Source organism: Bactrocera neohumeralis, chromosome 6 (assembly GCF_024586455.1).
Source record: "Bactrocera neohumeralis isolate Rockhampton chromosome 6, APGP_CSIRO_Bneo_wtdbg2-racon-allhic-juicebox.fasta_v2, whole genome shotgun sequence".
In the NCBI taxonomy this organism is placed as follows: Eukaryota; Metazoa; Arthropoda; class Insecta; order Diptera; family Tephritidae; genus Bactrocera; species Bactrocera neohumeralis.
In genome coordinates, this window is record NC_065923.1 from 75690189 (window position 1) to 75713363 (window position 23175).

Genomic DNA, 23175 nt, shown 5'->3' on the forward strand with positions numbered 1-23175 from the left:
TTCAGCCGCCGAGCGCATCCCTGCAACAAGCCCCGCTACGGTCGCTGGCGCTCAACGCGGCTGGTACCTGCATGCAATTTGCTGCCACAATTGTTGCCTGCACATCATCTGAAAGGTCTGGGCCCAAAGGATATGAGTGTGGCGCACACATACAAATACATAGTTGGGTCTTTGAGCGCTCGGTTATAGACGCAATCGCAGCACACAAATGAGCACTGTGAGTGAGTAGCAGACAGAGCGCGGCGCAGCGCAGCGCAACGCAGATGAGTTGATTTTGTGATTTCATTTCGTAGACACGCGCCTAATTTCGGATTTCGTACACTTTTTATGCATTTTGATTTTTCGGTTTGTGTTTTCTTTTTGTTGTCTTTTTGTGGCTCGGAAATTATATGTTGCAGATGCCGGTGGCAGTAGTCAGCTGGATTTCTACGCACAGGTTGCTTAGAGATTTAGGCATGCGTTGCAGGTATTCGACCGGGCTAAAAGGCATATGTTAAGATAACCAAAACGAAGGCGCACGAAATGGGAGAGGGTGATATCGTGGCAATTCGTAGTTGAACAGGTTCGTGGAACGGATAATTATTTTTCACCTGCTACACTTCTTCTCTACGCATAGTTACATTTATGCGTTTAGTACGATATTAAGGACTTCATCTGCCGCTTCGTGTTCGTAATTTCACTTTCGTGTATTTAATGAATTTATTGATAGCAAACTTAGCGCAGATATGCCGACTATTTTGGAATGCAGGCGGCTCTATGAAATATGAGCACAAGTTGTGGAAAACCAGTTCACGTTGTTGTCACCGTGTCTTGTAAAAGAATGTTTGCCAATTCGCAAGGAAATATTTATCAGTCACATTCGAAATATATCTTTTATTCGGTCTATACCGTCCAACCATTTATATGGTTCACTAAATAGATTTGCCGTGGGTCCAACAATAAGGATTCATAAGTTATGGTCGGCAGGCAATATACTCGTTTGCAATGCTGAGGATTAAGCTGATAAAGATGAACCAGAAGTCTGCACCTACAGGATTCTCCGCATTCCTTTTCTTCTTTACGCTTACGAAGTTATACTTATAGCCGAGTTAGCAACACCGCGCCAGCCGTTTACTTTCTTTGTTATTTGTGAGGGTGTTATGATCGATATATGTGACCTGGTCTACGAAAAGGGGGCTTAGGTGTCAAAAAAAAGGAGAACAATTAATGAGATAACGAGAAACTGACGATTATTTTTAACAGCTTTTCTCAGAAAACTAGTTTTCGCAGACCAGGTCACATATAGGAATTTTACTAACACAACGAACCGGGTTTTTAAACTCTCCAATTGAGATTATTGGTCCTTTGCGCGTTGGCCACGGCGAATATCGCATTCGATGGAACGATGAGCTGTACGAGATATATGACCACATTGACATAGTTCAGCGAATTGAAAGACAGCGGCTACGCTGGCTAGGTCATGTTGTCCGAATGGACGGAAACACTCCAGCTCTGAAAGTATTCGACGCTGTACCCGCCGGGGGAAGCAGAGGAAGAGGAAGACCTCCACTCCGTTGGAAGGACCAGGTGGAGAAGGACCTGGCTACGCTTGGAATATCCAATTGGCACCACGTAGCGAAAAGAAGAAACGACTGGCGCGCTGTTGTTAACTCGGCTATAATCGCGTTAGCGGTGTCTACGCCAATTAAGAAGAAGAAGAATTGATATTTCTACTGGGATCGACCTCTTCAGCTAACCTATTCTAACATATATTATAAGCCACCTTTGGAAGGGCTTTTATCCTTAGAGCTATAATTTCTGTATTTTAGCTGTATTAAATGCTACAATTGATGTTAATTTTTACGAAATACTGTTAACTTTGAAAATCAGGGCGCAACTCATTAACAAATCGCCCCGGTCAATGCATGCCGCTTTTGCAATAAGAAATTTTGTCACGTCTAAGGCGGCGTCGATAATGTCAATAATGCCATTCAACATGCCGCCCTTTGTCGGCTTTTTAGCAAGCACTACGGCAGAGGGATGTCAGCAACAATCAGCTGCCGAATTCAAAGCGGAGAGGCGCAAAGTCCTTGACAGACATGTAAAAATGTGGTTTCAGTCAGGGCAGCGACATATATATATATGTGTTGGTGTGCACTCATATCGACCTCAAATTGATTTGGCGTCTTTTTCATGCACTGCTCTCATATTTTATTGTCGCTACCCGCACCTTGCAACAAATTGTTGCACACCAACTGCCACACTTTAGGCAACCAACAAAGATCACCGATCGTGGCACCACCAGTCTGTATGATTGAATGTGATCGAAGCAGCAATTTCGGGAATTTTCACAGCCGAGCAGACTTGTGACGCGGAGGGCTGGTGCGCTGAGCCCTTTACTGTGGCCACATGGCTTGTTGTTGGCTGTTTGCTGCAAGAAATAGTGTACGAGATTTACGAACATTTTTTTTGGTACATTTACTCGCATACACGAAAAGTGATTACAGAATGCCTTTCTTCGCAACTTTTCAGCTTCAGACGATATTTTGAAAGAAAAGTGCCAACTGATTCGCAATAAACGAAGATGAGGGTATGTTTCGTCATTAGCTTTCGATGTTTATGATCGTTCACAGTGCTAACTGTAATTATGATATGTAATGACGATCGCATTGATCTTTGCCTTGATCAAGAGCAATCAATGAAGTTCGTCGATAATTGCTCAGCGCTGTTGATGAAGCACGAAATTTTGTTTTTGGTTCTTTTTTTTTGGCAAGTACTTTGTGTGATTTGTAATTTGCTGTTGCAACAATTGGAAATGTACCGCTGAATAACTGAACTGTCGCTGGACTTTACGGTGTTATAAGTATTTTAAGGGGTTTACAGTTTTTAGGCGACTGTAATGTTGTCGGTATATTACAAAGTGGCATATTTGCCATTGTAGAGCCGCAGATCAAAGAAAAGCCGACGGCGGTAACTCTTTGAGGCTACTCTGATGCCGTCAAAATTGTCGCAAAATACTGAAAATTATTAACTCGAACAATTTTCGCTGAAATCAGGTTTGACGAAGCTCGTTCGATCGATCGGCTGGCGTTGGTAATTTGTACTTAATTTGTTGTTAAATTATTTAGTATTGAATTTCATAAGGACTCACCGAAAAGTTGCGGGAAAAGTAAGAACAAACGAAGGTCGAAATAATTTTTGAAGCATTCAAGCCATATCGAATAGAAAAAGTGCAACTTTCGGAGCATATTTTATTAGTAGATAGTTTAGAGCTTTGTGAGGTTGATCGACTTCGCCGGGGCCCGAAATATGGGTACTAGATTCCAGCACAGAAATTTCATAAAGTTATCTGCTGTCTCCGGATCCAAAAGCCACCAACGAGATAGATCATATTGTGCTAGACGGAAGACACGTCTCCAGTGTTTTAGACGTGCGTCAAAGATACGCACCCCCCTCTGAGCAGCAAAAACGCACGTCAACAAACTCAAGGAACGTTCGACGTCGAAAAGCTGCATCGCAACAGCCGATCGATTTTCTACTCGACTTGCACTCCTGCTCTCTGAGAGCACACATCAGAAACTCGGTATAAGGGAACTGTGAAACGGCATTTCAAGCTCCTTACGTACAACTGCAAATGAAACCCTTGGTTTTTGGAAAAGGTAAAAAGAACAGCTGGTAAGATGAGGAGTGCGTGTCGTAGTCAAGAGTAAACAGACTGCCTACCTCGTAACGTTACAATCGACCACAACACATGCGGGATGAGATAGATACCGAGAGCTGAAGAGGGAAGCGAGACGCATTTGCAGACAAAAAAAGGAGAGAGGCCGAAATGCGTGAGTATGAAGAGTTGGGCAAGTTGGCCGACAGAGGTAATGGTCGAAAGCTCCACAAAAAGAAGCGGCGATTGACAGAAGATTTTAAGACCGGAGTATACTATTGTAGAACCCCAAAAGTGATCTAGTAACTGATGCCCAGAGCATACTGAAATTTTGGGGGGAACATATCTCCAGTCTGCTGAATGGCAGTGAATGCAAAACATCAGAAGATGGCGAACACGTGTCCCCAATCGATGATGATGGAGCAGACGTTCCATTGCCCGACCATGACGAAGTTCGAATAGCAATTACACGTCTGAAGAACAACAAGGCGGCGGAGGCCGATGGATTGTCGGCCGAGTTGTTCAAACACGGCGGCGAAGAACTGATAAGGAGCATGCATCAGCTTCTTCGTAGAATATGGTCGGACGGAATCATGCCCGACGATTACAACTTAAGTATGCTTTGGCTGATCCACAAAAAGGGAGAACACACAATCTGCGTCAACTACCGTGGGGTAAGCCTCCTCAACAACTCATAAACGGTTCTATTGAGCGAACTGTGTGAAAGACTGAAGCTCTTCGTCAACAAACTGATTCGACCTTAACAGTGTGGCTTAATTCTTCGGACTGAGTAGGCAGTTGAGAAGTCCCCTCTTGAACAAAGAACATACTCTACAAGTTACTCATCATCCCGTCCTGCTTATGGTGCAGTGACATGGACGATGGCAACATCTGATGCGTCGATGTTACGAGTTTTCGAGAGAAAGGTTCTGCGAAAGATTTATGGTCCTTTGCGCATTGGCCACGGCCAATATCGCATTCGATGGAACGATGAGCTGTACGCGATATACGACGACATTGACATAGTTCAGCGAATTAAGAGACAGCGGCTAGGTCATGTTATCCGAATGGATAAAAACAATCCAGTTCTGAAAGTATTCGGCGCAGTACCCTCCGGAGGAAGCAGAGGAAGAGGAAGTCCTCCACTCCGTTGGAAAGACCAGGTGGAGAAGACCTTAATATGTTTGGAATCTCCAATTGGTGCCAAACAGAGCAGGAAGAACGACTGGCCCGCTGTTGTAAACTCGGCTATAATCACGTAAGCGGTGTCTACGCCAATAAAGAAGAAGAAGATGCAATTCTTTCACTTTTTACCATTTTCACAGGCTTCTCACTGGTCCATTCATAAAATTGCATTTCCGGTTAACAAAATAAGTAAAATCGAACTTTTCGAATTTTTTCACATTTATTTATTTTTTTCAAAATTCTTTATAAAATAAATAGGTTTTAATTAAGGCAAAATTATGCATAATACTTAGGCTACAAAATTAAATTAGCTAAAATATATTAACTGATAAGGCCTTAAACTACTTTAGAAAGTTAAGCATGAAAAACGTTTAAAATAAGTTTTTGATAAATTTCTAAAATCTAGCGATTTTTAATTAAATTTAGTAATAATTTAAATTATTTACTCTAACTTAAATAATTAAATTAGTTCTTTGGTATATTTAGCTGCGTTGTAAATAACAAAATTTTGTTTTAATATTACATAATAAGGCCAAATGTTGGAAAAATGTCCAAAATGCTACAAAATTGTATTTACAGTTATTACTAGTACTTCGTCACCTAAAATTCAAAATAACGTAACAACACTTTTCATCAGTTTACAGGCGAAGGAAAAACGATATGAAAGAAAGCACTCAAATTGAAACGAAATTTGAGTTTTGGTTATAAAATGGTTAAATATTGGTTATCATACACTCACCTTTTGGTTATAAAGTGGTTATATGTTGGTTACATCTTCCCAGCGGAGGCTTAAAAGTTTATGATAATAAAAATACTATTTCGAAGTAAGTAAAAAACTCTATTTCGAAGATTTCGATGATACATTGTTTTTTGGCATTCTAAGTGACGATTTGTTATAAGTAAAATTTTCAATGATTTGAGCAACAATAAGTGAGCAGAAATAGTCCAATTAACAAACAAACGAATACAAGTCAATTTCCTTAACACTAATTATTAAATTAATTTTACTTTTTCTAATTCTGTACTTATTTGCTTAAGGCCAACACTTAAATACTTAGCTTATCAAAGGCTATATCAACACACCGACACACATTCACTGGCTTAGAAAAGTTTCATTACAAGTATTTCTTATATAAAACTTATGTACTGCAACGACTTAATAAATAAAATAGTGTGCAGAAAACTTTGGCTTAAACGACTTAGTATTTTAAACAGACCAACTGGGACCACACAATACTTGACGTGCGTACTAAACCTAATTGTTCCTCGATGCCCACAAAAGTCACACATACAACTGCGGCAGAGCAAGCATATGCAATCGATTTATATATATATATATATATTTATTTATTTATATATACATATATATGTCGTCTAAAATTCGCTTAGTCATACTTTTAATTCGAGCTCACACACAGCTAACCGATCCATAAGGTATCCCAGCGCTGCGGCGTAAACACAAAACTACCAGTCTCGTTATAGCGCTGGACCGTTAACGGTCCATAGGCGTGTCTTCAGCAACTGCTGCTGCTCACCTCCATCTTCACCGGCGCCAATGGCTCCTCGTGCCGACTCTCGCGGTGGCGACGCAGGTCGACCTTGCGTTGAAACGATTGATCGCAGAGGCCGCAGCCGAAGGGCTTGTAGCCGGTGTGTTTGCGCATGTGTGTGATGAGATTGGAGCTTTGACTGAAGGCTTTCAGGCAAACGGTGCATTTGTGTGGCTTTTCACCTGTAAAAATGCAAGAAAATACGAAAAAAATAAGCAAGCGATCAATAAATTAATTAAAAATAAAATCACTTTGTGACCGGTGAGTATATGTACATATATAAAGTGTGGTTGGAGGGGTGGCAAGTGTGGCCAAAGTGGACCTTAAGGACGCAGCAATTAAGAATATTAATCACTTTAGCGTTATTGCGTTGAAGCGCATTTGTAGAGAAACTCATGCAATGCAACTAACGCAGGTGTATAAATATCTCTATTGCCAGGACGCCAGAACGAAGGGCGCGCGTTGCAACAAACGATTTTACACTTCTGCAACAAAATCACGCAATTAGTAAAATTAAATCAGATAACGGCGGCATGCATTAATATATATATGTAAGTATATAGATATATGCATGTGTGTGCAAACGCATGACCGTGTGATTTAATTGTTGGCAAAGTGGTGACAACATTGTTCGATGGAGTGGCACGTGACACGCTTTATCACACACATTTGTATATATACAGCAGGTGAGATATCGAGGGTGCTAAAAATTGACTTTTGCTGGTGCACAAGTGCAAACTGCAGTTTTATAAGGTGTTGCAATATGCTTGTATTATCGGTCAGTTTGTTTGGCAGCTATATGCTATAGTGGGCCGATCTGAACGATTTCCTCGGAGATTGTGTCACTGCCTGAGATAACTCTTCGTATCAAGTTTCCTGAAGATATTTCAACCAATAAAAAAGTTTTTCATACAAAGACATAATTTTCATCGTTCAGTTTGTATGGCAGCTATATGTTATAGTTGACCGATCTAAACAATTTCTTCAGAGATAAAAGCGCTGTCTTTAGTTAAAAGCCACGCTAAGTTTTGTGAAGATATCTCATCAAATAAAAAAGTTTTTCTTACAAGAACTTAATTTTGTTAATTCCGTTGAATGGCAGCTATATGCTTTAGTGAACCGATCTAGAAAATTTCTTCGGAGATTACATTGCGGTTTTAGACAATAACTTGTACCAAATTTCTTGAAGATATCTCATTAAATAAAAAAGTTTTTCAACAAATAAGTAGCTACTTGAAGATAAAAGAACGTGTGCAAAATTTCAGATCGATATCACAAAAATTTCTGGGGAGGAAAAGGAAGTGACAGCTCAAAAACTGAGGTATTAGTTCGCGTATATACAGACGGCATAGCTCAACAAGCTGATCATTTAAGCACCCTGTTTCGACAATTGTGCGCTTAATAAAACTGTTTGTTGCACGAACTAATAGCTGATAGAATGCGTTGATAAGACCAGCTTTGTTCGCGCAGTCATTCTGGCCATATGTTATGGTATATCGCCACTAAATACTTTACTGTTTACTTCAAAGTTGAAAATATTTGATTTTTAATATGATGTCGAAAGAATAGACATTTTGAAAAATTTCCAAGCAGTGAGATTTAACTTATTTATTCATTATGTTAATTAACCTACCTGTATGTATGTATGTGTGCTTCTTCATGTCGGATTTTTGATGGAAACGCTTGCCGCAATATTGACATGGATAAGGCCTTGTGTCGCTGTGGATCAACAAATGTGTGGACAATGTCGACGAACGCTTAAAGGATTTGCCGCATTGCTTACACTGCAAAAAATAAATAAATAAATTTAAAATTAAAAAATTATTGTAAATAGTATACAATCAATAATGATCAAAAACGTTTGAAAAAATTAATTTTTCTATAATAGAAATATTGAAATAAGCGCTAATAACAACGAAATGAAACCTACTCGTCTTACTGTCTGTATATGTGGACGTTTAAAATTATAAATTTGCATGGAAAACTTTTTTATTTGACCACATATCTTCATCTTATTTTACGCAAAGAATTGTACTAGGTAGTAGTATAATCTCTGAAGAAATCTTTCAAATCGGTTGAAGCAGTTGAAATATTTTCACGAAATTTGACACGAAAAGTTTTCTCAAGCAATGATACAAGCTCCGAAGAAATTGTTCCGTTCGTTGCACTATAGCACATAGCTGCCATACAAATCGACTGATCAAAACCATGTCTTTGTATAGAAAACTTTTTCATTTAATGAGATATCTGCACGAAATTTTACACGTAATATTATCTTAAGTAGCAGTACAATCTCCGAAAAACGGACCACTATAGCACATAGCTGCCATACAAACTGATCGCTCAAAATCTAGCACTTATATGCAATTTTTTGATTATACTAAGCATATTATAGCTTCGCTGGAACAAAAGCTAACGTTTTTTCTTGTTTCGAATTTGTAATGACGTTTAAAAAAACTATAACTACTCGCACACAGCACTTGTTACACGTTATTTTTACCTGTACTACGTGCCCCCATTCCAATGCGTCAACAATGCTTACAATGGCACTGTTTCAAACATCACAAATCATGTGAATGATTTTCCGTGCATCTATAATGTTTCAGCTCGAGTTCGAATGGGTTCGTATAAAACAGCTATACAAATACGAAGTTTAGTAAAGAATGTAACAGCAATAACAAATCAAATGAAGATCGTATTCAACTAATCAGTTATACATATGTACATACATACACTCAAGCCTGAGATATTTACGTAGGTGTTCGAAAAATACACGCTTAAAGGCAGCATAGCGTTTGGGAGGTGAGGCGAAAACACTCGCACACATACATACATATGTACATAGTTTACAAATGGAGTTTGAGTTGTTTTGAACGATTCACACTTCGGTTTTTTTAATACCAGGCCGCGTAATTAGATACAATTGTGCAAATATTTTGAAAGTTTTTGAGAAAATAGTGCTTTAATTTACTCAGTTGAGAATGGCAGTGCTGAGTGTTTGTTTTTGTTTAAGTAATCAAGTTTGGAGACGTGCTCAACTGGCGTAATATTCCAAGTGTAATGATTTGAAATTGAAAAATTTAAAATTATAACTAAACTAATGGACGAGCGTCTTTTAAAATTATATGTGTTTCAAAAATCTTCGAAATATTTTTTTAAGATTTCATAGAAATACAAAAATATTTGTAAAAAATGAAAAATGTTTCGCTGCTTTGAAAAAAAAAATAAATAAATAAGAACTTTCGAAAAATGTTTCGCTGATTTCAAAAAAATAACGAAATAAACGACATATGTATATGTAAAAAATTTCGAAACTATTTTGGCTGATTCCACAGAAATAAAAAATATTAAAAAATGTTTTCGTTGGTTTCATAAAATACAATGATATTGAGAACTTTTTTATTGATTATTTTGAAAATATAACAAATTTCGAAAATTTTTTCGCTTATCATTTTTTTTAAATAAAAAAAAATTTCTGAAACTATTTCGGGGATTTCGTAAAAACAAGTAAGTTTACCACATTAAAAAATACAAAACCGAAATTTTTTTTTGATTTTTTTTTAAATAAAACAAAACACCTTTTCGGTTTTTAATTTTTTTTTTCTAATAAAGCAAATTCCGAAAACTTTTTCGTTGTTTTTTTCGCTGATTTCACAAAAATAAAAAACAATTGAAAATTTTGAAAACTAAAAAACTTTTCGCTGAATTCATAAAATAAAACGAAAACTTTGGAAAATATTTTTTTTTTTTGACTTTTTTGATTTTATAAAAACAAAATTTTAGAAACTTTTTTGCTAAATTAAAGAGAATTAAGATAATGGAAAACGTTTTTTAAATCAAAAAAATTTCGAAAACACTTTTGTTGATGTCATAAACGAAAAATTTAAAACTTTATCGTTGATTTCTTAAAAGCAAAAAAAAAATCTTTCGGAAGCATTTTCGCTGATTTTATAAAATGTTTTTTTAGAAACTGAATTCTAAAAAATAAAAAAACGTGCACCTTTTTTCCTAATTTCATAAAAGTATAAAAAATCCGAAAACCGTTAGGCTTATTTTGTAAAAATAAAAAAATAATCAAATTCGAGCTCGAAAAAATTTTCACAGATTACATACATACATATATGTAAATAAAAAATTCGAACATTTTTTCGCCTTTGAAAACCTTTTCGCTGATTTTCAAGAAATCAAAAATTTTAAAAAAATTATTTTCGAAACCCTTTTTGCTGATTTCATAAAAGTGAAAAAATCACACGTGCAGACATATATAAATATATAAGTATTTATGAAACAAAACAACAGCTTGTTTACTGCCAAAATATCACACCAGCCAAACCTATTTGTGCACATAACCCTACAAATATTTGCAGTTTTATTCTATTTTAAAATAGCCTCTATTTCCACAGTCTCTTGCTTTTTCTCTTAACGCAACTAAATATTTGCATTAAAAGTAGACAAATTTCAATAAAAATCCCCACAAAGTAGTGTGCGCTGAAATGAAATCAGACACAGTGTCGAATGTTGATACAGTTTGTCGTGCAACGTGAACCCAAACGATGGGTTCGTGGACGTTCTAGGGCGTCAAAAGTTAAGCAAGCAACCGATCACACACACACACACACATAAAGCATATATTTCTTAAAGATTAATTACTATTCTGCAAATAACAGTAGACGTTTGAGCAGAACAGTAACATATTTCATAAGCTTTGTTGCTGCCTGTCTGCGCGCAGGCTGGCAACGCTCGTCTAGAGAGCTTGACACAAGTGTTTGCTGCGACAGTTAGCCGCTGCAATGCGCGTGTTGTTTGATTGTTTGCCTACTATTGAGCGCTGAAGCGGGATTTACGTAGACTAGATACATGCATACAAGTAAGTAGGTACGATATAAATACATATGTATGTATGTACTAAGTGTGTGTGTGTGTATTTGCGTTTGAAAAGGAAAATGTATGCAGGCGGCTCTAGCGTCTCTGGTGTCTGTTTGCGCAGTTATTTTTGGTACAAAAATATGAAACATCGCCATTGTTATTGTTGTTGCACGCATGTTGCTGACAAACCATGCATGTGTGTGTCAAACCATGTCCGTACTCTTGCATTTATTGATTGCTTATTACACAAGTGTCGCCTTTGTGTTTTCACTTTGCCTTATTATTGACGATCGCGCGCCTTTGTTGTTGCAATTTGCGTTTGTGTGTGTGTGACTTGTAAAGAATACACATGCATGCGTACATGAATATATATACTTAGCTATATAACTGTTTGGCTAATTAACGACAATTGTTGCGCAGCTTTGCTATGAGCTGACACTGGCAGCGCTCAAGTTGCTTTGCGCGGGCGCGACCGCGGTTAGGAAGCGCAAACGGAAGTTGGATTCGCCAGCCAAATGCCGCTATGCATGCAAATGAGCTGGAGAAAACCCCTAACTGGGGTACGGCACTAGATTTTGTTACCTTTGATTCGTCGAGGTGAGTCAAAGCTGAAGAAAGCGCTGACTCAGCGCCGGTACATATGTATGTATGTATATACAACAAAATGCAAAGGCTGCACTCGAGTTACTGCTCGCGTATTTTCAGCTGCTGGTAAAAAATTTTATAAAAATTCTAGCAAGTATAAAGATGTTGGAAAAAAGTGTGCCAGCCATAAGGCAGAGTTTCCAGTTGAGTGCCGCGCGCAAGGCATATTTTTTCGAATTTGTTGCGCGCAGGCCACCCACTGATCACTGAGCGCGCAAGCGCTGTAACAACAGATGTAAACAGTTTTGAAACGCTCAAAAAAAAAAAGAAAAAAAAGAAAACAAAAACAAAAATACTTTAATAAAAATAAAAAAAAAAACAAAAAAAGAACAAGAAAACAGAAAACATACACTTATAAACTCACAAAAACCAATTTTTTCTTAATAAAAATCCTTACAACCGTCATGACGCCGAAATGATCAATAAAAAAACGCTTATTAAACGCCACACGACCATCTGCTGCGGCTCGATATTGCTGTTAACACAACATGTCTTGCTTGCAAGACAAAAAGAGAGAGAGTGAGCGACAGCAACGAAGAAAGGTAAGAGCGTAAGCATGAGCAAAAAGCGATAGTGAACGCCGTTAAGAACGCCTGTCAGCGCTAAGGACGAAGCCCTTCAAGCGTATCGGGTTGCAATAAAAGCCTTATGGACACAACAAAATTGTGAATGCAATGCCAAAAAAACAACAAGCAACGTATATGTTTGTAATATATAATATACATATAAGTAGGTGCTTCTAAAGTATAAAAAAATATATATGTGTGATCACATAGTAATTGCAATTTGACACTTTGTAACGCATTTAGGCGATCATACGTGTTAAACGTTACTGAACGGTCGTGCGCCGTGCCATATTGACAATTATGCTTAATCGGAGGTGAAATGATTATGAGTGCTTTATGTAATTCTAAAGAAAATGCATGTGTAAACAGATGTATTGTATGTACCATATATACATATAAGTATGTAGGTACATACAGAAAAATTACAGGAAAACTGAAGCTAAACTCTGAATGAAGGAAACAATAGAAACATTGAAAAGCTGGCTTTATATCCTACACAGAAGAAAAAAATTTTAGATAATTGCTGAAAATTTAGCAGTAGAGAGATAAATAATAAAAATCTCCTACTGTGACTGCACGGTAACTAAAATACCCTTCACAGTCGCATTTCTCATGGCATAAAAGTGTACAGAAAGATGTTTATCTTGATTTTGATCGATCAGTATGTATGGGAGCTATATGCTGTCCTACTGAACAATTTCTTTGGAGGTTGTATCATTGCTTTAGATAATAATTCATGCAAAATTGTATGACGACGCCTCTACAAATAAAACATTTTTCCGTACAAGTACATGTCATCGATTGTTCAGATTGTATGGCAGCTTCATGTTAAAGTAGTCCGATCGGAACAATTCTTGAGAGATTGTAGGGTTGAATTTGTTAATAATCTGTGCTGAATTTCGTGACGATATCCCTATAAATAAAAAAATTGTCCATACAAGGACATGTTTTTGAACGTTCCGTTGGTATGACAGCTATATTCTATAGTAGTCCGATAAGAACAATTTCTTCGGAGATTGTAACAATGCTTTGACTAATAACCTGTGCCGAAATTCGTGAAGATATCTTGTCAAATGTAAAAGTTTTCTCTCTAAGAACATGTTTTTGATCGTTCAGTTTGTATGGCAGCCATACGCTATAGTAATCCGATTTCAACAATTTCTTCAGAGATTGAAGCAATGCTTTGAATAAAATTCTGTACCAAATTTCGTGACGATATCTTTACAAATAAAAAAGTTATTCCTACAAAGACTGGATTTCGATCGTTCCATTTGCATGGTAGCTACATATATGCTATAGTGGTCTGATCAGAACAATTTCTACGAAGATTGTATAATTGCCTTAGATAATATTGCATGTCGAATTTCGTGGAGATATCATGTCAAATGTAAAAGTTTTCCCTACAAGGACATGTTTTTGAACGCTCCGTTTGTACGGCAGCTATATGCTATAGTGATCCGATATCGGCTATTCTAACAAATGAGCAGCTAATTAAGAAGATAAGAGATTGTGTAAAATTTCAGATCGATATCTCAAAAACTGAGGAACTAGTTCGCGTATATATAGACAAGCAGACAGATATGGCTAAATCGACTCAGCTCATCATGCTGATCATTTATACTTGTACATATATATGTAAGTAAACTTTATAGGATCTCTGACACTTTCTTCTGGCTGTTAAAAACTTCGTCGTAAACTTAATATATCTTATTCTGGGTATAAAATTTGAGCCTTTTTTCACAAACACTCTCACTTCCTTAAACTCTCAGCTCTCTGATAATTCCTACACATTAGATAAGTTAAAAGTTATAATTATACTAAATAATGCAGTATTTATGCTATTATTGACAAAAATTAAACTCAGCAATATAGTTTTCAGTTTCCTAATATCTTATGTTTACTAACTCAGTACAACTCATTTGAAATACAGCGACGTTACGCAAACAAACCGCAATTTCTTCGACCTGACACCTGACATTATTGTAAACTGTGTCATCTAAATTTCTGATTGTGCCAATCAAAAGCATTTCCAATGCGCACAAACTCGGCAGAGGAAGCGTGCTGCTATAGTCCATAGCTAACCCCTTTCCAGCTGCGCCTCCAACCCTAAAATCGTTTCATTAAATACTCAACACTGCGAAAGTCGAAACACTTACTAATCATAATTACTACAAATAAATAATTAAGACAGGAATTTACCACCGCAAACAGCCAGAGGACAGTGGGTAAATAAAGTGCGCGACCAAACATTTGCCAAGCGCTGACATGAGCGGTGAAAGTGAGGGGTCAGCGCGTGAATTGTACGGACACGCAATGCAGACAAATTAAGTAAATTGAAAATTAACATAAAACTCAAGCACTGCAAGGATCATCATAAAATATCAACAAACCGAAGAAGGACGCGCGAATGACACAAATGAAATAAAGCAAATAAATGACGGTAGTGGGTGCAAAGTGTTGGAAATTACGCAAAGTAATTGAATAAGCGTCGAAAAAGTCGAAGATTAGTGCTGTTTTCATCGAACAGTGGTTTAATAGTGACAATACAACCCACCAAGAACAACGAGTCAACGAAAAGCTGACGGGTGTTTTTTTAGAGGTGTGGTTTACAATTTGGCAATACGTTCTTTTGGACTTGGTCTTTTTGACAGCGGCTACTTGATTTATACCCATTTTGGCTTGCCAGTTCAGAATGGAGAGACTTACTATGGAACAACGCTTACAAATCGCTCAAATTTGTTACAAAATATTGGTTTGATTCGCCCGTCCAATATTTGGTCGACATAATCACTTAGCAGAGTCGGTAATTTGAGAATTATGAATCGGGTTTGCACCATGTTTATTCTAATGGATAATGCATATTCGCCGTACAGTACGCACTGAAGAAAAGGAACCCTAAGGAGTCCATCCACCAACGCCCACAACAGTTAGAGCTGTATCCAACTTTATGGAAGATTTTACGGAAGGAACTTGGTTTTCGGTCTTACAAAATTTAACACGTGCAAGAATTGAAGCCGAACGACCAACAAGCGCGTCGCACGTTCAGTGAATGAGCCCAAAAAGAGATGGTCGCCGAAGCTGATTGTAGCAAGACAATTTCGTTAGCGATGAAGATCACTTTTGGTTGAAGGGGTACGTTAAAATGCAAAATAGTCGCATTTGTAGTGATGACAATTCACAAGCCATTCTTGGGACGCCGTTACATACTCATACAGTCTCTGTTTGGTGTGCTCAGTGGACAGAGGAAATCATTGGTTCATATTTCAATGAGGAACACTATAGAGCCATTATTATTGACTTTATTGACTGTGCCGATGTTGATGTGGGCGACCTTTGGTTCCAACAAGATTGGAAGGAAACTGTTCGCGAATTTACACAAATCTGCTTAATTGTTTTATTTCTGTTTTCGTTGTTTCAGCTGGTCTTCAGACAACAGAGCGCCAGTACTAGCCTTTAACTCATTAACAGTGCGTTGAGAGTTGGTCAAGGACTGCCTAACCTCGTTATTAATAACGTCGAGTGGCTTTGTGATAAGACAGGTGGGTATGGAAAGCAAGAGGAGCAAAGAAAGTCACCCTAAAACACCTATCGTTTGAATGGAAGTGGGTCAGTATTCCCGTATGATCTTATGTTCAACTACTAGATAACTAGACTAACTAACTAGATAGCTTGGGTCACCATCGATATATGCGCTATCCCAAAAGCCTTTTGGCCCAAGATCGATCGCAAGAGATATTGTGATCTCTTTGGCTTCAGTAAGGCTAGCCTCTAATTGTGGGGCTTTTATGCATGAAATCCTAGCTGCGTGCTTTGACCTAATGGCGGTCACTTGCCAGTAATCATTTTTAAAACATAATTGAGATCACTTATCTTTATAATATAACCAAATTCTGGATCTCAACAATAAATTATATGCGTTTTATTTCTACCAGTAAACCACATGTCCAAAAAAACACCCTTCATTAAATTACTTAAATTGCAAGGGTGGGGGAGTAGTTATAATTGCATTTGATTGAAACAATCAGTATGCCAGCGTATTAGAAATGTATACCAAAAGTCCCTCCAGCCCCCTCCCCTGCAGACAAAATCATTTTTGTACACGTTTAATTGTTTAATATCGTGACACAAATCGTGGCAAACACTACGCACACCAATGCATATGCAATTTGTTTGTTTGTAAGTATGTAAGTTTGTACAATTGTGTCGGTTGGAAAGGTGACGCGCTTCCAACCGCATTATTGACATATTGAACAATAATTGAAGTGGACACATGGTATATTACGAAATCGATGCCTTTTAGGCAAATTAAACGAGTATACAACGGCGATTGCAATAAATAGGCGCTATCTAGCAAACGAACATTGCATTGTGTGTTTGTGTGCAAGTCGGTCAGGTGACCCAAGGGTTTGTGCACTTCAAGCGCGGGTACTTTAACTAAGTGTCGCTATGCGTGTTAATTGCTCAATATTTTTCAATATTTTTGGTGTTTCGCTTTTGTTTTTGCAACAATAATGAATAGCTTAATAAAAGCGTGTGGCCTAAGGGTTACTTGTTGTTTGTCATATAATGTCGAAGGTCCTTCAGTTATATGATTTACTATTTTGTATGACATTTCCGTGCTTAAATAAGTGGGTTAACTATTTCAACTTAAGAAAAATCACGCAATTACTTAATTAATCGCAGTGTGAGACTGACTATTCAAGGTTTTTTTGTTGCTTGCTATTTTTGGGAAGATTTCAGTCTTTAGACTTTAGCAGTCAAACTCGGCAACATAAAACTCAATGGTACTGCAAATATACCTGTAGGTCATACTTTGCTTAGATTTCAGCTAGTTCTCACGCATTACAATAGTATATTCTTCCTACTGAACGCGCCTATCCCTACTGTAGTAAGTGCATTTTATGGTCGCCGCTCACAGCTGACCACATTAATCAAAGTCCTTTCAACAAACTCACGCACTTCCACACATACTGCCAATCAATTCCTCATTTTTCATTTCTTATTATCAAATTTTAAACACTTCGTTGCCTTACACCAAGATTGCTTGCCAAAAAAACCTTACCTGAAAGTTGCGCGTCCCCCGCTTCTCGCTCTCACCCTCACTGCTGCAACTGTATGAGCGTTGATGAACATCTGCTGCGCTAATGATCGCGGTCGAGTCCGGATGCTGTTGCTGTTGTTGTGCAACATAATGTTGCAACTGTTGTTGCTGCTGCTGCTCATGCATTGAAGCCGAATTATTTGGCGAGTAACGGCTCGCTTCCTCTGTCATATCCGCATCTTCTTCCGTTTTCATGTGCTCCATACCGTCATCGTGGCTATCGTAGCTGCCACCTCTGTCCAGCCGACTGGTATTTCGTCTGCGCATTGCATGCTCGTTGTTGTTATTGTTGTTGTTATTATTCTGCACAAAGGCATCAGCGCGATTCTGCAGCTCCTTGAGGTGCGCTTGCAACATTTCGAAATTGTTGCCTGTCGCCAGGCCGGCCATGAAGGCATTGCGATGCGCATAGATTTGTTGTTGTGCGACTTCCATCTCCAAATTGGCCGCTTTCAGCTCCTGCGCGCGTGCAGCAGCGGCTACGGCGGCCGCATTGAATTGTGTGGCCAACGCGGCGGTGGAGGAGAGTGGCGATTGCAGCGCGACATCACCGTTCAAGCGACGCGGATAGCTGGCGCGTCGTTCGTACTTAAATTTACGCACAATCGGATCGACGGCATATGTGCCGCTGTAATCCGTATTGGCGGCTGCGCATTCGCGCGCTTCCGTTTGCTCGCACATACTCGCCGGCGACCAGATGATCGTGCCGTGCGAGCGCCGTTTCGTCGGTGAACGCGGCTCCAATTTGTTGAGCGCGGTTTGCTCGCTGTTGGCGTTGACTTTGAGATTGACAGCGCGCAGTGGCGGCGGCGTGCTGACAATGTCAACGCTTGCAGGCGTGCAAGCGTTTAGCTCAGATTCACCGCTGCTTTCATCTTTTTGTGCGTCGTGTTGGTAGCGCGTCAACTGCTTCAGGCAAGTTGCTTGTTTCAGTGACAGATTCAGCGGCATATCCTCACTGTGGCTGGCATCGGGCTGTGGCGGCAGCTGTGCGTTCTCCTGATCCTTTTCGGGTGTGAGCGAATAGTCGCGATTGTTTATGAACGATGTGGGTGAGTGGGGCGTGGTTGGTGTGGTGGGCGTGCCGAGCGCTGTTGTGGTGGAGGAGAGTAGAAATTGTGGCCATAAAACGCTGGAGTAGAAGAGCGAGTTGTAGGGAAAGGGAAGATCTGTGGGTGGTAGAAATGAAATAAAAATTGTTTGAGCAATTAATTATTTTTTTAATTGGAGAATATAAGAAAAGTAAGTTTAATTTTATTTTTATTTAATGAGGAGCATAACATAGGTAATTAAAGAATGTAACCTCCAATGTAATAATTTTTCTTTCGAAAATATTAAAACTATTTAAAAGCTTTGAAAATGTGAGTAATAATGAAAATATTTAGAAATTTTGAAAAATTCAATACAACAAAAAATGTAAAAAAATTTCAAAACACCAAATACTGTTAATGGTTTTTGTCCTTGCTATAAAAAGTCAGAGTTGCTTAAATATCATATAATTAGATTTCAATCAAGTAACAGAACCACCAAATATGAGTATTACTACTAAATGGAATTTCGAAATATTAATTTTGGTATTGAAAACATTAAAATTATTTAGAACTTTTGAAAATGTGAATAATATAAAGTTATTTAGAAATTTTTAAAAACTCAATACAACAAAAATTGGAAAAAAAATTTGAAAAAGCTTTAATGGTTTTTGTCCTTACTTTAAACAATCAGAGTTGGTCAAATCTTATATAATTACTTTTTATATGTTTTAACTACCAAAATATCAATCAAAAGCTTAGTTTTGAATAATGAATAACTTAAATCGTCGGTAGTTAATATTATATATGAGCACGGAACGGCAGAATGGTAAAGATTTTGATAATTTTTCCATAAAAATTTCTCAAAAAATTAAAATATCTTTTTTTATTTGATTTTTACCACAATTTTAGTTTACATAAAAGACGTTTTCAAGTAAATTTGTAAAAATATTTAAAAAAAAATTTTAAAAAATCTAATTTTAATACTTATCCACAATTTTAGGTTATATAAAAGGGTGTTTCAAATAAATTTCTGAAAAATTAAATACAAGTTCCTCATTTTTATTATTTTCCACAAATTTTAGTTTATATAAAAGGGTTTTTTCAAACAAATTTCTCCATTTTTTTTAATTTTTCGATCCTTTTTCCTTAATCTTAGTTCATAAAATAGGGTTTCTCAAACAAATTTCTCAGAAAAAAAAATTTCTATTTTTTAATCGTTTTCACAATTTTGGTTTATAAGTATAAATGTTGTTTTCAATCAAATTTTTCAAAAAATAAAAAAAGTTTTTTCTAATTTCGCATAAATTTGTTTCGCTTTGATTTTTGCTCATTTTTAGTTTATATAAAACTGGTTGTTTCATCTTTCAGCTTGACTTACTATTCAATTTCTGCGCCGACGCGATGACGGAATTAAATGCCGATGCATTTTGTAGCCAGCTCTTCGTAGAGCCGAGATTCACATCCAGCGCCGAATTGGCAAAGGCGGCCAGCGAAGGCGATTGTGCTGGTTTTTGTGAATGCGGCGTTAGCGGTGGCGACAGGTGATTCATGTTGTCTATATTTTTTGATAATCTTTTTTGAAAATTTTGTGCGAAATCTGTAATTTATTTTTAAACGAAATCTGAAATTTATTTTTATGCGCTACTGATTGCTCAAACGTTTGTTTGCGCAGCTTTTGTGGTGTGGCGAAAGTTCACGTTAATTATTTAACACAATTTTAACGAAAATATTTCAGCAAACAAAAACAGTTAATTTCTTTTGATTAATTTTTTAATAACTCTTTTTAAATAATTTTTTTAATTATATTTTTTTTTAATTATTAATTTTTTTAATTATTATTTTTAATTATGTATTTTTTTTAATTATTTTTTTTTTTTTAATAATATTTTTCTCGCTTAAATCACTTGTATGTATTTAGCTGTTGCAGCAGTCTTTGATTTCTCTGCTATTTTCACACGGCGCGTCTGCACGAATTGCGACTTAACGGTTTTATTAAGCAAGCACTTTTACACAATATTATTTGCCATGCACTTTGTACAAACTTTTGTCGTATTGTCATTTATTTATTGTTTAGTTAACCACTTGAGCACACGTCCGTGTTGCACGGTGCTTGGCACCTGACTGAATCTTCACTCGTTGGCTGCCTACGACCAGACCCAGAGCCCAATCGCGTAGCCCGTCACTGACTTGACTGAGACTGTTTTCAAGCTGGCTGAGAGTTGCGTTGGTGTTGGTAAGAGTGTTTGTTAGCTGGTTGGCTCTTTGACGGCGTTTGTACGCCAGTTGGTGGCTGTTGTGCTTGTTGTTGCTTATCACACACATACACATCAGTCAGCCAGCGACGGTGGTGGTTGCTGGCTAACACTGTAGGGATGGCCGTAAAGTTATTTGCCAACATGTACTTGTGCGGTTGTGTGTTTGCGTAAGTGTAGTGGTGTGGAGCATAAAATGCGCTGCGCTCTTAGTGGTGACTTGATGGCGTTGAAGTGGTTGATTTTCAAGCTTAAAAAATCGTACTAAAGCAAATTGCAGCACACGACAAAGCAACAACAAAAGCAAAGCATGCTGTAAACGTAACAAAAATACATACATACAGTTATACATCCATACTTACTAGATACTTACACACATGCATACATAGATGTACCTCATATGAGGTCACCTATAAAGCCGCACATTGAATCAAAACGGCACGCAGCGGCACATTTCACCTAAAAGGGCTGCGCAACCGTAATTTGTACTCGTACGTCCACGTAAATGTTGTTGTGTCAACGCCGTCTGTTATCTGCTGGCGTCGGCGCAGTTAACGTTTTCACCTTTTCATCTCATTTGCGCTCTAATTTGGCTTGGAGCTGCTTTATTGCGCTGCTTGTTGTTGCCTTGCAGCCCTGTCCTGCCGCAAGGGTCACAACACAGCACGCACAGTTATCTGCCGTTGTTCTTGTTGCGCTGACATGTAAACATTGTTGTTGTTGCTGATTTTATAGCCAGCACGCGCTTACCACTACTAATTGGTGTATGCTCGCGGATTGGCGGTGCATTGCCTGCGCTGCCGTTGCAGTTAGTTGCCACTACATGTACCGTTTTCGTTGTTGTTGCTGCAACAATTCTTGGATTTTTTGTTTGTGCTGCTGCAACAACTGTTTCTGACGGCTGTTGCGCGCTTTCGTAGATGTAAACGTTCGTTTGTCGCTTTTAACAAGGCAGCAAGCGTGTGTGCTTACCCCCTGCGCCGCCATTATGGTTGCACCGTTGTACGCTTGCGTGTAGATTTCCCCGAATTTCCTTGTAATAAGCATGCGGGTGTGTTGGTTTCGACTCCTTTGCATTTGTTGCTGACTAAGCCAAACAATTTGTAGTTGATTCAGCTCATGGGATCGTTAGTTTCCTGTAATGACTAGAAGTCAAATTTGATTTTTTATTGATTATTTCGAAAATATGTTATTTTAGAGATATGTACATATGTATATAACGGGTTTTTTCAACAAGAGCGCTACAAAAGAAGTTTTTTTTATTCCTGTGAAGGTACATTTGATGCTATTATGTATGGAAGTCCAGACGCTGAACCCAATTTTCGACGGTTTTTAAGCTTAAGTCGGCCGATACTGCTGCATTTTCACGTTCGATATTCGTACGAAGTTCATTAATCGTCGTTGACTTATTGGCAAAGCCCATTGAGTTGACTTAGCCACACAGGAAATAGTCTAATGGCGTCAAATCGCATGAACGAGGCGGCCAATTGACTGGACCATTTCGTAAGATAACACGTTCACCAAATTTGGGTTTCAATAAATCGATTGTGACATTTGCCGTCTGGCTTGTAGTGCCGTCGTGTTGGAACCACATATTGTCCAAGTACATATCATCCAATTCGGGCCAAAAATATTCGGTTATCATTGAGCGGTAGCGATTCCCATTCACAGTATGTGAAGTGCCGGTCTTGATCATCACGGAAGAAGTACGGCCCAATGACGCTGCCAGCCCATAAATCACACCAAACCGTAATTTTACAGGATGCAATGTTGTTTAATGGAGTACGTGTGGATTGCTGCCTGCCTATTATGGCGAGTCTCATCGCTGAAGATGATTTTTCGATAAAAATCCGCATGATTTTCAAATTGCTGCTCAGCCCGGTTCACGAACATAGGACGATTCTAGTGATCAAGCGGCTCCAGTTATTGCGTCAATTTGATTTTGTAGGATTGTAGGCCAAGATCTTTTCACAAAATTCAACACAACGACGTCACAGAGATGCCCAACGCTTGAGAACGACGTGTGAGAGACTGAGTCGGGTCTTCCTCAATTGATGCGCCAGCGGCAGCAATATTCTCGACACTATGTTCACTTCTCTGTCTCACTGGCACGGGAACATTTTGTACTGTGCCAGTGGATTCAAATTTTTTCACTAGACGCTTGATTGTTGATCTGATAAGACGATTATGACGACCATAAATTGACGTAGCGCTCTTAAAGTTGAGGCTATTGACTCCGAATTTCGGTAGTTAATTTAAATAATTTCGACTTTTTGTTGGATCGCATATCTTTCTATAATGAAATGGCAAACTTTACTAAACAGAAAAAAATATGGCGTCGT

At 38.0% G+C, this 23175-nt stretch overlaps 1 protein-coding gene across 1 annotated transcript; it reads right to left on the reverse strand.

Moving 5' to 3' along the window:
• Positions 1 to 5208: 5208 nt before the first annotated feature.
• On the reverse strand, positions 5209 to 20414 carry LOC126762419 (zinc finger protein sens). The gene is made up of 4 exons (XM_050479140.1): positions 19960 to 20414; positions 17512 to 18719; positions 8006 to 8156; positions 5209 to 6554 (listed from the first exon to the last, which is right to left on the reverse strand). Exons 1-4 carry the CDS (start codon positions 20129 to 20131, stop codon positions 6337 to 6339), a joined length of 1749 nt encoding a protein of 582 aa, XP_050335097.1. The 5' UTR covers positions 20132 to 20414; the 3' UTR covers positions 5209 to 6336.
• Positions 20415 to 23175: the final 2761 nt, after the last annotated feature.

Coding starts and splice junctions, on each gene's coding strand:
- LOC126762419 (XM_050479140.1), bottom strand. CDS start 20,131: ATGAATCACCTGTCGCCACCGCTAACGCCGCATTCACAAAAACCAGCA. Junction 18,720..19,959: donor GTCGGCGCAGAAATTGAATA/GTAAGTCAAGCT, acceptor TACCACCCACAG/ATCTTCCCTTTCCCTACAAC. Junction 6,555..8,005: donor GCACACATACATACATACAG/GTAGGTTAATTA, acceptor GCATTTTTACAG/GTGAAAAGCCACACAAATGC.